Raw genomic sequence first — 18,904 nt, forward strand, 5'->3', positions numbered from 1 at the left:
TGTCACACTTTTTATTACATCCATTATTATTTTAGCCATATTACGAAATATGTATACCTATTATAACAGGGGAAATGCGTTTTACCTTCCTGAGTGTCCGCATTTGGTGTGCGTTCTCTACACTAGTCCTCTCGCTATTTAATCTGGTATTGTTATTTGCCACTATCCTTTAATTTTTATCTTTTTTAAATATTTTATCATTTTTTATCTCCGGAGGCATGGTAGTTTTATAATTTTAATTTTGCTATTCGTTTTTTTATTATTTTGTAAAAATTTTAAATTTCTTATGTCATTCCGAAACTGTTTGTTATACTTTTGATTTAAACTTTGTTTAGATATAATTTATTTTCTTATCTATTGACCGTTATCCTAGATAAATTGTTAGTGTGTCAGCTACGAAAATTGGTTTATCTGGGATATATATTATTTTCAAGTCATCCTCTTCTTGTAAACTGTAAAGCCAGTGTTCATCTCGTCAATTATTCACTGTTCAATCTACATTGTTTCAAAAAATTAGTGATAGAATTAGAATAGAATAGTGATATAATTTATGTTTATGGTTCCTTCGTCATTCTATCTGATTTCCTGTAGCGCTACTATCCTGAATTTGTATTTCGCAAATTTCCTTACTACATTTAGAGCTGTTATTAGTTGGAACATTATCCGCACATTTCGTGTTCTAAAACATAAATCTGGTTTCTTGTGTCCGTTCGTTTTTCCATTAATTCTATATGTCCGAGGCTTATTGCTGTTTGGTTCGTGAACAATGATTTTTGCAAGGTAGGTTCGTTGGCCCTTCAGTTAACCCCAAGACGGGGAGTCTAGACCGATCCTTCCTAGTCAAATTGGAGGTTATTGCTACACACTTTTAGTGAGTAGGGCGACGGATACGCTTCATTCGCTATACCATCTTCCTACTGGATACGTCCACCCAAGATTTTCAACTAGAGCACAGGGCCCTGGGTTTGCCAAGTTTGTAGTGACAATTACTTAGCTTTCTTCTGAGGGAATCGTGATAATGGCTTCTAAATCTAATTATTTTATCGAAGGAACATAAAAACTACTATGAATTATGGTTATTGGTAGTGACTGATTTTCATAGTAATGGCATGATAATACAAATTCAGTGTAGTCAGGACGGACTTGCCATTTTTCAATCCAAGGAATTAAATCACTACTATATTTTATTATATAAAATGTAAATATCGTGATCCGCTAGAAGCGTTCTGAAGCGTAGTTCAATATTTGACATTAAGTATGCGCTTTGTACGACCAATCGAAAACCCTATTGTTTCGCGCGCTTCGTCTGTCGCGTAAATCGGCTTTTTTTTTCAAAATCTCCGTCTCCGAGCCCCCGCCGATTTCGTCTTTACCGGCGTTTTTAGTCGGCTCCGTTGTCGCGGTGGCTTCGTGGGTGCACGACGTGTGCGGTCTGCGGTTGACGCGTGTGTAAAACCAACGTTCGACGGAGAGTCGTTTTGGGAACTCGCGCGATGCGTTTTGCCGTTGGATTTATTTAAATCGTTTTCTAGTTTTACCCGATCAAAGAAAACAAATCTACGTGTATCCGTACGGTAAACTGTTATTGCGACGCGTGTACGTTTATGTATGGTAATGAACGATATACCTAAATGATGTCTTAAATGTTATCGTGTGTGCGTACGCGTTGTTCGTGAAATTTTTATTATAAATAATTATTGTTGTAGACGAATATTTGTTAAAACACGTGAAAAGAGATTATTTGTGTTTTGTTATTTGCGAATTATACGATTCGTCTGTGTAAAACGACGTTTAACGCGGAATTCTTAGCGGCTCCAAAACGGCCTAATTGCTCGAGATTCGGCTGTAGTTCGCAACTAAAACCATAGCCGATAAGTGTTAGGCATAGTTCCCCATAGTTAGGCAGGCAGGTTCGAACCCGCTTCGGCAGATATAGTGGTGGCGCAATTGATTACACGGCCGCCCAGATTTTCGTATTTTTTTTTCGATTTTTTCACGATATAGTTTTATTTCAAAATAATTTAAAACCATTATTGTATATGATCCAATAAATACGCGTTTAAATTTACTTTCGTCTATAAAGTTTTTATTTCTGTAAATTAATAAATTAAGTTACTAATTATTTTTAATAATACTAGAGTGTCACGATTTTTGGTAATATTGTATATTTAATACATATGCAATTTCACCTATATGCCCACATTGTCCGCGATCTGACGCAACCGGATTGCCTACCCGGTAGGTTAGTTGCGTATTAAAATTTACACTATTGTTACTGATAAGTGATAATGTATAAACATTCTAAAACACAATTCGACTTAAAATATTTTGCGAACAAATCAGCGTCCGTGTACGACGTCAGGAATCGATTTACATTGATTAGTGGTTGATGACAGACATCTAGACACTTTTATCCAACTTTTCCTCATTCAAAACAAGACCTAAGTATCGAGCTACCTAATTAGTAGTAACAACAACTTTGTCAACATCGTTATCAGTGTTATCACCTATTTAATCACCAAACTAAATTTGTGATTATTAGAATTTCTCCCAAGTCGTGTTTTTTTTCTAGGGTATTCACTTTCACCGAATTTCAAACGAAGCGAGTTTCACGGGCCGCTAGTTATGTAAATAAAAGTAGAAATACACAGAACAATTGCGGCTCCTTTGAAAGATATTGCGCCTTAGGCATGTGCCTATGTTACCTATGTGTAAATCCTCCCCTGGGTATAGTTGGAAGGTTATAACTTTTAATGTTTGAGGTAAACACTGCAACTCTAAGAGCATTTCGTATTCGTAGAAATAAATAATAGTTATATGGATAGACTATGGCTATATTAATACTGTACGAACTTGTGTTATTTTTGTGGGAGAGAAAATATCTTTAAGAATGTTCTTTCTCTGACATGGGGTACTATTATGTTCAAACTTCAAATAAAATCGTAGTGTAATTAGAATAATAAAGGTGCTTGCTCAAAAAATATTTACACCATATACCCTCAAAATTGATAGTAATACATGAACTCATGATAGGCTCCAACATCCTCTCTCAATATCCATCTCGTTATTTTCAACGTTGCTACTAATGGTTCGGTCGTGCTGCATGAAGGTCAAATGATTGCTGATGTCGTATTTACCTACAACGATCACTTCCACGTTCTAGCTCTATGGATGAAGGAGACGACAGTAAGGTTACAGTGTAATATGGAGAATATATGTATAGGTACGTTTATTGACTTAACAAAATAACAAGGATGACGCGAGGATATAACAATTTTATAAATACAACAACAATTGCAGATGGGGTGCGATGACGGGACTACGAGGTTTTAGTCGGTGTGATAAATATGACAAAATGGCGGTCGATCGCAAGTCGCTCGTGCGGATAGTCGGATTTGTCTTGGTAAAAGAGAATTGGGCGGAAGACCAGCCGCCGCCCACTACGGTGAGCGGTTGTGCCACCTAAAACATGGTAACCAACCGTCTTACATGTCTACCTACCCCGGATGAATAAATGTGATGTAACATTCCTCCGTTTATCAATAGTCCGCCGTCGCCATAGCCGCCGCCGGTGACTCCACCACCACTCCACCGCTCATGCGTATCACGAGTTGCTGGCATACCTATTTAATTTATCATAAACGACACTGTTCATTATTGTTGACGGTGTAGTTGATGTACAGAACACGAAATTACGAATCAGAAATGGCCGTAAACAAAGGAGTAAGTATTTACAAATTAGCGTAACGCACGCAAAATAAAATCACAAGTCGGCGTTCTGTAATAGCGTTGGTTCATGAAAAATTCCACGGTCAATCGCGTCTGTTGCCCCCCCTCCCGTTTCGACGTTTTTTTGTGCGCACTGTACGTGTTGACACCTGCTGCTCAATTCAACGTCGTGCCCGCGCGTATTTTTTCTTAATATCTGTCTAATATTTAAAGAGGACGCCATACCCGCGTGTGTTATCTCTGTCTTACTAACATGTATCATAACAAATTTGCGTTCAGCAAAACACATTTTGTGATGTTAGTTTTTATATTAGAGTAAAATTACTTATACTCTGTCGTGCCCTGTCGTTCCGTAAGAATGCATACAGCAATATAACCAACTAGTTCCGATAGCGAACGACTGGTTTTGGATTGAGATTGATTAGTATGGCCACCGTATGCATTCTCTAGTGGTACCTACGTAGTATAGTATCAAATTTAAAGGTAAGAATATTATCTAGAAAATGAATTTTTATAAAATGCTTTTATTGATATTATCATTTTAAAGTAAGTAATAAATACGACTTTCAAATAATAATATAAATAAAGGCATATGTTCATTTTTCTAGATAATATTCTTACCTTTAACTTTGATAATAAAGTAAATAACTCTAATATTAAAGATAACATAAAAAATGTGTTCTACTGAACACAAATTTGTTAACGTTTTATTTCATTCCCACACACGCTCATTTGCTAAATACACGTCTCATTAAACAATCAAGTTTTCTTAAATTCAACAGTATTGCATAGTGTGTATTTGTCAACCATGGCATTTTATCATATTGAAGGTCGTTTGTTGTTCTAGAAGTGGTGGTATCATTAATAAATGTATCATTCATAAGTTTAATTATTTACCTAGAACCTGACCTGTTGACATTTATTATTGTTAATATTGATTATATTTAGGGCAACAGGTCGACTGACTTCTGACTTTCATCAGATTTTATAAGTTCATAATCCTGTGGTTATTAAAAATTAATTTTGGATTGTGTGTAAAAAGTGTTTTGATACGATAACAATAGCTTGTTATTGAATTATTAATTTATTTAATTTTATAAGATTTGAAAATTAATTACAAATAATCATTTTGTTATTTTTTTAACAACAATCATTAAAAAACATCTTATATTTTAGATTGCCCCTGAACCTACCATTAATCTTAAAGTTCATGGACAAAATAATTATTTTGTCCAATTCAGGATGAAGATACATACTCCTATGAAAAAGCTCATGAAAGCTTATTGTGAAGGAGCTGTAAGTATACACTATTAAGAAGTAATTTTTTGCAATTGTAACCAAAAGTAACAGTAACAAAACACCACACTTGTATTTTTATTGTTTAGAATGATATAACATTTTAACAACTAACAAATTATTGACAAAGTCACATTTAGCAATTGGCATTAAGTTTTTTTTTTTACTTAAATCAGCATATTTCTACTACTTGATATGATAGCTTCTACTGAAATTTATAATTGTCCATATGTCTGTTAATTGCACTGACACCAATAATCAATAACTGTTGCCAAAATATTGTTAACCAATGATAGAATACATAGCTTTTGGAGTATCAGACGGTACTGTCTAAATTCACAAGAGTGGCTTAATTTTTAGTTGAATAGGGTCTAGTTTGAAAATTAGTGTTGAGTGATATATTATTGAAGGTAACAATATTATCTTTCTGAAGTTTGAATGAAATTCTTTTTTTATATAATTTAAAATTGATGCAATTTTAATCATTTTTAAATTTATTATTATATTGTGCACACTTGTAACTTGCTTTAAAAATAATATATCAAAGTTAGGTTAAATGATGAGTCAATTAACTTGTATTAAAACAAAATAATGTTTATGTGAATTGCTCAATGTACATTTTTCATAAGACATATTTATGGAATGAAGACAATAAACATTTGTATGGTATACAAAAAATCTATATAATTTAAATTATATTTAAATGTTATTATAGATATTTTATTCATCGATTCAGCTAGTATTAACTAATTCTATGTGTTAGGTTAACATTTATAATTAAATTTGTTAAAAATTGTAATATTTTAGGCTTTAGATATTGCAACATTAAGATTCCAATTTGACGGACAATCATTTTCTGGCGAAGATACTCCATTTTCTTTAGAACTTGAGGACGGTGATATTATTGAAGTCTTCCAACACCGGGCTGGTGGTAGTTTTTATTTTAACTATTATTAACCACTTATTATTTTACATAATATAAAAATGTTAAAAAATAATACAAATTTATAATTAACTAGAACAATATTAAGAATTAACTACATTAAACAGATAAATTTAATGAGTTTAAAATGTTTACTGTAAAACTTTATTAGTAAACAAATTTATTTGTATTCTTAATGTTATTTTCATATTTCTCTAGCTTAATAATAAAATATTGGTATAATTAACAAAATTTTTTAATTTGTTTTATTATTTTAAATAATTCACTAAAATATGTAAATGCTAATATAATTATTGTGATTATTAAAATAATATTTTTAATCCGATTTTAAAAGGTGTTCCACATATTGTACAAATTTGGCTATATTGAGCTTGGACATCTTTCACATGTTGGAAATCAAAATCTCCCTTATAGTGTTCAATACATAAATATTTACATATTTTTAATCCTTGAAATATAATTATTCTTACATTTAAATTTTAAATATTAATTTCAAAAAAATTTAAATATTTTAACACTAAGGCTTTGAAAAACTCAAGGTATAAACATATTTGTTCTATTATCAAGATGATATTATACCTAAGTGTGTTTTTCTGTTTTATGAGGGTAAATTTACCTATTATCAAATTGTATGATAAATAATTTTTAAGTTTTTGTGAAATTTAAAATTCTTATAACATGTTTTGAAATTATAATATTAAAAAATGCTTCTATGGTAAACTGGATAATATTCTCACATTTAAATTACATAATAGGATGATTCATTTAAATATTAAATATGACAGTAAAATCTTCATATTAAAATTAAATTTTATATAGGTATAATATCATTTTAATAATGTTATTTTAAGTATTTAATACTAATATAGGAAAAAAATTCATGCCGCCACAGACCAGAATTAACAGAGAGTTATTTATAATAATAAAACAATCCAATTAATAAAAAATGTTAAATTTTAATAACATCCAGTTTATAGCTTTAAACAGATTTAAATATAAAATTTAAAATAAATCACTTTTGTTTCTCAGTTAAGAGGACGTCTCGCCCACATGTGTTGCCTCCGTCTTACACACATACAACATGGTAAATTTTCATTCACCAGTTTCAATAGTGTGCTAAAAATTAAAATGTCGTAAAAAACCAACGAGAGGAAACAGATAATGTTCTTGCTAAAAGTTTGATAATAGGTGAATTCACTCTAATATTAAAATTAAAAACACACTATTGAAACTGGTAAACGAAAATGTACTATGTCGTACGTATGTAAGACGGAGACAGCACATGCGGGTGAGACATCCTCTTAAAAGTTTTAATTATGACTTTAAGTATAAAAATTAAATTGAATAGGTAACATTAATTGTATTATACTTATTATTTACTGAAAAATCAGTATTATTCAAACTATATTAAAATATATGATTAAAATTAATTATATTATGTAAATTAAATTATTTTTGATGGGCTTTAGTAATGCCTTACGATAAAAACATAAATTATGAAATACGACAAAAGTTGATTCACAATTTAAAATTAATTTGGTTTGAGTAATTAAATTACAGAAATAAATACAAAACAATAAATTTAATTTATGCAATATTATATAATGCTCTTTTTAATAAAGTTTAAATTATTAATTATAATGTATAACAAAAATTAACAGAGTTACAATTTCCATACTATAATTAAATATATAATATATGTTAAATTATTTAATCTTTAGCTTAAAACAGATTTAAATATAAAATGATAGACTTCTTTATGTAGTGGATTCTAGACTTTAGAAATTGCATATTTGTTTAGCATAACCTTACAAAAAAGCCAACAAGATAGGTACAAGTTTGTTTCATGTAAGAAATACTAATTGACTTTCATAATTAACTTTCGTTTAATAAAATAATCATACAAAATACAACATTAACAAGATAAAAAGAGTTAGTCTTATACGTGCACATTCTCACAACATAAAATATAAAAACATTAACTCAAAAAATTATAAAAACATAAAATAATAAATACTCTTGTAATCTTGATAATAATAATAATACTATCACTGTTCTATAATACATATTGTATTATGGTGTTAATGTGTTTGGTCATCTATTATGTGTATTTACTTTAGTCGATGGAATTTGGAACAAGCCGAGCACATCAAGGGAAGAAAAAACAACTCCTTACAAAATATCTGAAAAGAAAATAATTCAAAAAGGTTTATAGACAAAACATAATTTTAGTCTTGTTGAGGTAAATCTAAATTGTATAATAATTATCAACATTTTTCAGAAGTTGCAAAAATGAATATTACAACAACTAGCAAAACACCTTTAGTCGGTGTTATTCATCCAACAAATGCTACCAATAGTGTAGCCAATGATAAAGTAGAGACTGGTCCCCTGAATGGTGCATTAGACAATGCTGGGGTTGCACATTCGCCTGAAGAATTAGACATGCCTGTCGATTCAAATGAACAAACATACTGTTTATGCAAACAAGTTTCTTATGGTAAAATGATAGCCTGCGATAACTCATGTGTAAGCATTTTAATTTTAATTTATTAATTATTAATACATTTATTACTTTTATTTACATAGTTATTTATATAATATTGTGATTTGTGACGATATCATTCTATTTGTATTAAAAACATTGTTTGGTACATTGTTTAATTTTTAATTATGTCTTATTTTTATTTTAGTGTCCAATTGAATGGTTCCATTTTGGATGTGTTAAAGTAACTACCGAGCCCAAAGGAAAATGGTTCTGTCCGAAATGTAAAACAAACAAAATGAAAAAATAACTCATTTTAAAAATGGATAAGTTTTTAATTTTATACATACATATAAAAATAATATACCGTTTATAGTACTGTAATATTATTATTGTCATCAAATAACATACATATTTGAGAATACAATTTAAATGTTAATATTTATTTATTCAAAATTTAAAATGAAATCCATATTTCTATTAATTAAATTAATAATTATATTATCCATATTATGTTAGGAAAATTAATTATATAAATAAAAAGAAATTTATATTACAACATTTAAACAGCACTACCAACAAATCTTAATCGTATTACATACTACAAAAATATTGCTGATTGAATTTTAAGAATTCAAGAAAAAAATGTTTTAAATACGAGTACCTAATGATGTGTATTAAAAATTATGTATAAATTATTTGTATGAAGTATTTAATAATTATTTTTGTTAAATATAAAAATAACTAATGGACATTTTAAATATTATAATAAGTGTAATAATTACAATTTTAGTTTTTAAATGTTTTTCATTTGTTACATATTTATAAAATTTAAAAGTATTTTAGATTATTTATTTTGTTAAATTTTCGGGGCGTTAATGGGGTCCATTTTAACTATTTACCCCAGGGTCTGTTGGTCTATAAATCCGGGCCTGAGCTTTAGAAACATAGAATGATAATACATTTTAAAACCATTTTACAATTTTAAATTAGAAATTAAAAAACATTTTCATTGCAGGGGGTGGGAAGGAGGTCAACCTATTAATGATTATTTTGTATCGTTAAAGCGCTATAAAAGGAAAGTAAGTAAAATAATACTGAGAAACATATATAAATTTAAGGCGTCTTGTTACGCCTATGCCTAATGTCTAATGTTCATTTTAATAAGATTGAATTTTACTAATGTTTATCATAAAGCTAATTTCAATGTCCAAAAATTAATGAATTCAATTCCATAACTCATCTCTAACTATTACGTCTGAAGTCTGAACTAGGTCGTATTTGTTGTCACTTTTTAATTCACATTTACACATCCCCTGGTCCCTGAAGATCTGCACTGTTAAAATTGGTCACCTACAACTTTTTCAGCAATTGGACATGATAATATGGTATAACCTACAGAATAAAAAAAAAAACACAATATATAGATAATAATATTAAGATTGAAAAACAATTAAAAATAACAATACATTACATTAAACCAAGAGAAGCATCATTAATTTTTAATACTTTGATTACAAATGAAAATGTCTTTAAAGTGCCCTTCCTCCTTTTTCATACGGACTGAGGACGGTCAATGGTGGAGTTAACATTAAAATTTGCAAATGTGGGCTTGTTAATGAATATAATTCACTCAAGATAAGCTAAGTTAGGTACGTGAAGTAATTGTTCTAAGTCAAAAGTTAATAGTTTGATAAATAATACATTAACTGGTTACATTCTGAATTTAAATTAGGTAATTTAAAAAAACTATTTTTTTAATTTAAACATTTTAACTACTTAGTTAATGCCCACTATTAAAGATATGATTTAGTTACTTGTATACCTAATTTTATATTAGGTAATAGCATTGATTATAAATACTATTGTATTATATAATTATAATACTAATAATACTATAGTATTTATAACTAATGGTAATAGATTCCATTTTACTGTACGTGTAATTTATAAGTTACTACTAACTTATACAACTAACCATTCATTACTTACAATATTGTATTAGTTTGTTCATCTTTATTTCATATTAGTTTTTTATTTTGTATTTTATAATTTTATAATTAAATATTAATTTTATAAAATATGAATAATGATTCGATGATTTTTGATATTAATTATGATTGTTAGAAACAAATTATTGTAGATAAAAATACTATACATTTAAATTGAGTTAAGTTGTACTTTTGTATAAAGTTATAATAAGTTTATTTTCTATCTAATAATTGTATTAAATATAGTTAAATAAGATTTTATGTTTAACTTATGATTAATACAACAAATATTAAATAACTAAATTACTAATTGGTAAAATTTTAATATTCCAATTAATAATTGTTCAAAGAACTTTGCATGTCAATTTTTCTAAAACGAATAATTAATTAATATTAACTATGATAATAATCTTTATATAACAAAATATATTTCCAATTTAATTTTAAATATACAATGTAAAATATACAGAATTTTATATTTAAAAAAAAAATAAATAGTTTAAATTTAAATATAATTATAATATTAATAATGACACAGTTTAACACTTAACCATAATAATTTATATCAGTGGTGTTCCTCAAACTCTGAATTTTTTTTCATTTGTAATCATTACTTTTATAATTTTTAGTGACTAATATGTATGTAAAACTGTTTTGTGCTATGTATGCATTGTTTAATATATTATAAAATTTAAAAACATATATAAATACTGTTTTTATTTTACAGCTGTGTTACACAAAAATCTTATAAAATATTAAGTGTTCAGACATTCAAAAGAGGTTAAGAATTGGCCTATATTATACATAAAATGTTACATGCATTAATATTTATCATATACTAAGATATAATTACTTTTTTGAGATGTTGATAATAGTTACCTAGCGTAAAAATATAATTTGCACTTAAGCAAACAGTGGTCTGTAAATAAATTCAATATTGAATTAACCAATAGTGTTAAACATTTTATTAGTACATAATATTGTCATTAGTGTATTATAAAGTACTATAAGATACTACTATCTTTAATTGTGGTAAGATTTATACTATATATTTATAATAAAAAATATTATATTATTATATATTCATCAATAGAGATTGACTACCTGTTTTACATAATTAAACATATAAATTAATTATATTTGTATAAAGGTATGATTTGGTAGTAATTTGTTTTGAATTTCACAATATAACTTCAATAATATTTGTATGAGAACGATTTTAGTTTTAGGAAATTTATTCATTATATCATACTCAATTTTGGAATTGTATTTATATCTAATAATAATAACAATTTTTGAATTCGGCGGCCAGTGATAATGTGAAATTTGTTGTTTATTCTAAGCTGAATTGATATGATATTTTTCTTCCATGATAGTGATATAAACCGTTTTTTTTCAAGTGATATAAACCGTTTTTTTTACTGTCTCGTTTAAGACAATTATTAAACAATGCCTTACAATACCTAACCTAACATTTGAGGACCGTTTTTCTACTACACCCACTCCCAGACCGTGACGACAAGACGACAACAGTACAGTCCAATCTGTGATTATACACAACAAATACCAGATTGTTATTGTTCACTTATTGTTTTTTTTTAAAATCTTGATTAAAAAATTAAATAACAATAATGGCTTCAGCGCAATCCTCGGATGACAGTATGGAGTGTAAGTTTATTTTCAGTTTTGCATTTCAACGAAATACTAACATAGTGATATTTTAGCGTTGGAGAGTATTCCTGTCGAGTTAGAAGAAAAATTCACTTTGGTTCAACACATCGAAAATATAGCTCACGAAAAAGTGCGTAATGCTGACAAATTAAAGGACGAATTTCTGTCAGGAAAAAATAACTTATCGGAAGAAGAAATATCTGAATATTTAATCTCAACACTATATTTTCTTGACGATGTAATGGAATGCATTGATGACCAAGCTAAACTGGTTGTTCGAGCTTTTGATGAGGTATGTTGATTTTGAGTTATATACATACCCGTAGAGTTATTCTACATAATTGTACCTTTCAGGTCAGTGAAAATATGAGGCAATTGACTTTAGGTAAAGCAAGGTTAGAAGAAAACATTTATAACAGAGCAAGTGGCGCAAAAAATATTGAAGAAGGCGTACAACAAAGTAAGTGTTTTATGATATATTGTATTATATTATGGTTTTAATATGAGTGGTCATCTATTATGTGTATTACTTTAGTCGATGGAATTTGGAACAAGCCGAGCACATCAAGGGAAGAAAAAACAACTCCTTACAAAATATCTGAAAAGAAAATAATTCAAAAAGGTTTATAGACAAAACATCATTTTAGTCTTGTTGAGGTAAATCTAAATTGTATAATAATTATCAACATTTTTCAGAAGTTGCAAAAATGAATATTACAGCAACTAGCAAAACACCTTTAGTCGGTGTTATTCATCCAACAAATGCTACCAATAGTGTAGCCAATGATAAAGTAGAGACTGGTCCCCTGAATGGTGCATTAGACAATGCTGGGGTTGCACATTCGCCTGAAGAATTAGACATGCCTGTCGATTCAAATGAACAAACATACTGTTTATGCAAACAAGTTTCTTATGGTAAAATGATAGCCTGCGATAACTCATGTGTAAGCATTTTAATTTTAATTTATTAATTATTAATACATTTATTACTTTTATTTACATAGTTATTTATATAATATTGTGATTTGTGACGATATCATTCTATTTGTATTAAAAACATTGTTAGGTACATTGTTTAATTTTTGTATGGAACAAATTTTTAATTATGTCTTATTTTTATTTTAGTGCCCAATTAAACGGTTCCATTTTGGATGTGTTAACGTAACTACCAAGCCCAAAGGAAAATGGTTCTGTCCGAAATGTAAAACAAACAAAATGAAAAAATAACTCATTTTAAAAATGGATAAGTTTTTAATTTTATACATACATATAAAAATAATATACCGTTTATAGTACTGTAATATTATTATTGTCATCAAATAACATACATATTTGAGAATACAATTTAAATGTTAATATTTATTTATTCAAAATTTAAAATGAAATCCATATTTCTATTAATTAAATTAATAATTATATTATCCATATTATGTTAGGAAAATTAATTATGAAAATAAAAAGAAATTTATGTTACATCATTTAAATAGCACTACCAACAAATCTTAATCGTATTACATATTACTAAAATATTGTTGATTGAATTTTAAAGTTATTAAAAAACTATAACTTCTATTTTTGTTGAAAATAGTGTATGGTGAAATATAGGTCTAAATCTAAATCATTATTTGATTGACATTTACTTAATAATTCTTTGCTATCTTAAAAATATAATACATTATTTTAAAATAGGGTTTTATTTACATACAGTGAAAACTCTTTATAACAAATCTGAAGGGACCAAGAGATTTCTTACGTTAAGGGAGTTTCCGTAATAGAGTGTTTAAAAAAATAAAATTTTTGTTAGAAATTACGTCGATAATAAAATGAATATATTCGATATCGATAATAACGGTATTATTGTGATATTAAAAGTAGATATTGAATGAATGTAATCGTTATTGTAAATTTCGGCATTTTCGCCGATTACTTTTATAATTTATAATACGATAACAGGTAAATTGTTTTATAAAATATAAAATATTGTTTTGTTATTGAGAGTGACTATGCGTTATAGAGAATGAATTGACTAATAGGTTATAAAGCAAACTAACCATTATTATGTAATGTTTACGTTATATAGAGTTTTTCGTTGTAAAGAGTTTCGTTATAAAGAGTTTTTATTGTAATTCAATTTTTTTTTTATTTAATTTAGCTAATTTTGAGAGTTGAATCTTAGAACATAATATGCGATTTCATCTGTTTATAACTTTAATCTATAACTCATCTTTAAAGATTGTAATATTTAAAATAAAGATCCTATAAATCCTATAATTGTCAAACACTATGGTATACATTATTATATTACTATTTTTAAACTTCTTGTTTTTTTAATTTAACTAATAGATAATGATTTCTGGTATTTAATATAATAATAAATCATAATATTATGTAATCTACTTATCTAATAAGGATAATATATTTTATTGTTCATCTATATATATATATATATATATATATATTTATATAGTTTTTTTTATTTTTTATAAAAGCTGTTAGAAAATCATTATTTACCAAAATGTACTTGAACAATAAATTAATAAATACTATATTATAACGTTTTCAACAATTAAATTTATATAATACCTATCAAATTTTATATTTTATCTATAAAACCCATATTATTGAGACATACTCTTGTACTCATATAAATATATTATTTTTTAGTGTATAGCAACCTACAACAATGTAAACTATTTATTATAAAAGTTTTTTCTATTAAATGTTTGCAACCACTAATTGAATATATTAATAGTTAATTATTTTTGTATATGTATCTTTAGATTGCTTAATCACAGAATTTTTTACCACTATTCAATATCAGAGTACTATAGAAGTTTTGAAGATGTACAAAGCAATTAAAAACTAACAAATAAGTACATCTCAATAATATTAATTTACTGTAAATAGGTATTAAGATTTTTTTAAGCTCAAGTTTTCTTCTCGAATATTGAAATTACTGTAATTGAATTTTTAGTACCATTATTTGACATTTTCTTTTTTCGCTTCATAATCCATGTCTCACCAGTAATAAATCCTATTAACCATATATGCCTAATAAGTAGTTCAATAATTGACATAGTATATAGTAAGAAATTTTTGGTTATTTTTTTTCCCTAATCTCAAATTTCATTCTCATATAAAAGATGCTGCCGCACACTTAAGATCTAAAGGCATAGTATCAAAACATTAATTCTTTCTAATGCTAATTTAAATTTCTAAAATTATAAAATACATTATTTAAATATTCTCATGATTTGTATTGTTAAATTAAGATTTTGGTACAATTTTGTTTAGCATATATATATATTAAAAAAACTATGATATATTAAAATTTTTTATAAAATGGTGTACTGTTATGTATCATACATACATACTTCATATACCTACTTAAATCATGTAGATATGTTATAATTTTATTATATTTTATATTTAATTTCTGATAGTAACACGGTAATGAAAAGTACATATAAAATATTTATATAATTTTCATGATATTATAATTTAAAATGTAATAAATATTATGTGGGAATTAAAGCATTTGTGTCAAAAAGACCTGCACTTTTGAATAATAGGATCAGAAGCATATCGCATATGCTTCTGAGCAAGACAATGAAATAGTAGTGATGTCACATTGTCTATTGATAAGACTGATGGTTCAAAAGAAACTGTTATCATGGTTCATTGCATAAGAAATACATGTGTAGAAAAAAATGTTTGAAAAATTTGATTTTTTGTGCATTTGTATTTTTTTCTTAAGCTTATACATAATATAACAATCGACCAAAAATATAAAGCTAAACAATTTTTTTGTCAATATAAACAATTTTTAGTATTTTTTTGTTTGATACAATATATGGTAATTAATTGATTTATGAACATTTAGTATAAATATACATACATATTATAAGGGCTTATCTTGTAGCAAATCTCGCTACAAGGTACATGTAATATGTAAACAACCTTGTTTACATTCTCTACATGTGCTCAAACATAATATATCATTACATTTTAATTTTTGTAAACACAGTCTACTGTATTTAACAAATAGATATTATTCTTTTAGTCTGCAATTCCTAATATATTTATTTTTTTGTTTATTAATTAGACGTTCGATTTAGTTTATATAAGTACCTATTATAAATGTATTACAAGACATATTAATAGTATTGTAAGGAGTTAAAAATAAGATATTTTGTTCTAATTTAATATTAGTATATAAAAATTAATATATGGTATTTAGATTGATATTCTTAGCTCATCACTTTATATATATATGTTCATTAACATGTAAATTTAATTTGGAGTGTGAATATGAGAGTTTTCCTTTTATGCTAATAACATGTGTATACATACATATTACCTTAAATCTTACAAATATTGTTGTTTAAACTGAACTTCTCGAGTTTTGAATGGATTAAGAATTAATGAAATACAAAAGTGAATTATGAACAATATTTTAACAAACTAAATAAAATATTATATGAACTGTGACATGATATAGAATGGGTATGCGACTGAGCGCCTTATTTAGTGTGTTTTGTGCTTTTATATGAGAAATTGTGAAATTCCTGTGTTGTCTATGCTATTAAACAGGGCATAGATTGCATCATCTTACAAAGTATCAAAGTATATTATTTATCTACTTAATCCTAAATGTAAATTTTAAAATAAATTACATTTAATTAATTAATTAATAATGATGTATTATATATATTATATATATCATTACAGTATTATAAAATAGACAAAAGTTAGTAAAAATTAATGGTTAAATAAGTCAATTTAGATGGTAATATTTTTTAATTTTTGTAAATTAACTGAGACACTGAGTTCATAATTTCAAAGAGTACAAAATACTTTTGATGAATGATCTTGTTTTGAAATGAGTTTTGGATGGGTCCTAATTAAAAATAAATAAAAATAAAATGATAACAAATATTACTTTTATCTTTGTCACAACATTAACCCAAATTTCATTGTGTGGTTACAACTAAATTATTTTTTTGCAACATAATTTCTTTACAATCGTTATCCGTAAATTATTTTCCACACAAGTACTTACTTAACAGATAATATCAGTTAGTGACCACATTGTAACTTTCTGATGAATGATACAGTGTACTTGCTCTAATGAATTAAACATATTTTTGTTCGAGGATGATTATTAACACACAACCTTTCATTTACAGAAATAAATACAAAACAATCAATTTTATTTTTGCAATATATTTAATGCTCTTTAATAAAGTGTTGAGTTTAAATCAGTAATTTTTATATATAACCTGAAGGGTGTATGCAGTTCTTGACCGAATTCCCAAGTTTTCTGAAATAATTGTCTTACAATAAATATTTGATCTATTGTGGATTTATTTCTGAAACCACTTTGATAGTCTTCTATAATATTTTCCGCAAAGGGCTTGATTCTATTTAAAATGCAATATAATGGAATTTTATAAGTCACATTCCCTAAGGCAATACCTCTATTAACATTCTTTTTTAAACATTCTTTTTGTGTGTAAGGCATATTAATGCCATATTCCAATCTCAAAGGATATCCTTAATATTGCATATTTTTTCAATTAGCTTTTGAATCATCTCAATCCCATCTTCTTTAGGTGATTTCTTAATCTCTTAATTTGTGATAGAATTTCTGTAATGTAGGCATTTCACATCTGCAATTATTGGGTTGTTTGTGCACATAGACAAAGGTTTCTTCCGGGTCTTCTCCATTAAGACACAGTTTAAAATATTCTGCCCATCTTTTCGCTAATAATAAGTATATAATAAGTAAGAAATACTTATCAGAAAAATATAGTTAGTTTTCATTATTAAAAGGCCCTGGAACTAATTTTATTAAATTCACATTATTTTTCAAACTAAGAGCTGTATATTTTCAATTTTGATATTATATGGGAATCTTGTTATATCAAAAAATATACTTCTTTTTAAAATCTTTTTAAAGGTATATGAACCAAAAATTTTTATTTATAAGCAATGTGATTGAAAAATGTTGCATTTCTTTTTATCAAAAGTTACGACTTACCAAATCTTATGAAATTACAATTGTAACAACACTTAGTTAATAATTCAAAAAACTAAAATACATTTTTATTATTTTTTTTAAGTATCTATAATATTGATAATTCCTTATGCTCTTCTGTAAAATGGAGTCAACTTTTGATAATGAAACCCTCCTAAAACACTTGATGTTTTTGTCACATGTTTAAATTCTACAGAGTTAAGATACAAAATAGAAAGATGAAAATTCACATCTCATCAGTAATAGATCTATTATTAACCACACTAATAAGTAGTATAATAATTAATATATTATAGATTTGGTTATTTTTTTTTTTGTCTTAATCTTGAATTTCATTCTCATATAAAAGATGCTGCCACACATTTAAGATCTAAGGTTATAGTATCAAAACATTTATTCTATGTAATGTTAACCTAAATTCCTAAAATCATAAAATATATTATACAAATATTCCTTTGATTTGTAATGTTAAATATTTTAAATTAATATTTTGGCATAATTTTGTTTAGTATAAAAGTATTAAAAACATAATGATAGATTTAAAATAACTATAAAATACTGTTTACAATAATTGGTTTACCGGTTTATGACATACATAAATACTTTAAGTTGTAATAAAATGTAACACATTTTATGCAGGGAATTAAAGCGTTCATATCAAAACACCTGCTCCCTTGAATAACAAGATCAGGAACATATTATCCGATATGCTTATGAGCAAGACAATGAACATTGCTTTATAGTATAAG

The 18,904-nt window shown here is 26.6% G+C and overlaps 2 protein-coding genes across 2 annotated transcripts; both read left to right on the forward strand.

Moving 5' to 3' along the window:
• Positions 1-2,917: 2,917 nt before the first annotated feature.
• On the forward strand, positions 2,918-8,804 carry LOC113550495 (chromatin modification-related protein YNG2-like). The gene is made up of 8 exons (XM_026952369.2): positions 2,918-3,223; positions 3,301-3,472; positions 3,547-3,723; positions 4,906-5,025; positions 5,833-5,956; positions 8,089-8,175; positions 8,250-8,497; positions 8,662-8,804. The coding sequence occupies exons 3-8, from the start codon at positions 3,676-3,678 to the stop codon at positions 8,761-8,763; spliced, it is 729 nt and encodes a 242-aa protein (XP_026808170.1). The 5' UTR covers positions 2,918-3,223; positions 3,301-3,472; positions 3,547-3,675; the 3' UTR covers positions 8,764-8,804.
• A 3,277-nt stretch (positions 8,805-12,081) lies between these two features.
• On the forward strand, positions 12,082-13,378 carry LOC113550494 (inhibitor of growth protein 5-like). Its single transcript, XM_026952368.1, has 6 exons — positions 12,082-12,112; positions 12,169-12,407; positions 12,470-12,575; positions 12,651-12,737; positions 12,812-13,059; positions 13,241-13,378. The coding sequence occupies exons 1-6, from the start codon at positions 12,106-12,108 to the stop codon at positions 13,340-13,342; spliced, it is 789 nt and encodes a 262-aa protein (XP_026808169.1). The 5' UTR covers positions 12,082-12,105; the 3' UTR covers positions 13,343-13,378.
• Positions 13,379-18,904: the final 5,526 nt, after the last annotated feature.

The sequence above is a fragment of the Rhopalosiphum maidis genome, chromosome 1, assembly GCF_003676215.2.
Source record: "Rhopalosiphum maidis isolate BTI-1 chromosome 1, ASM367621v3, whole genome shotgun sequence".
Classification (NCBI taxonomy): domain Eukaryota; kingdom Metazoa; phylum Arthropoda; class Insecta; order Hemiptera; family Aphididae; genus Rhopalosiphum; species Rhopalosiphum maidis.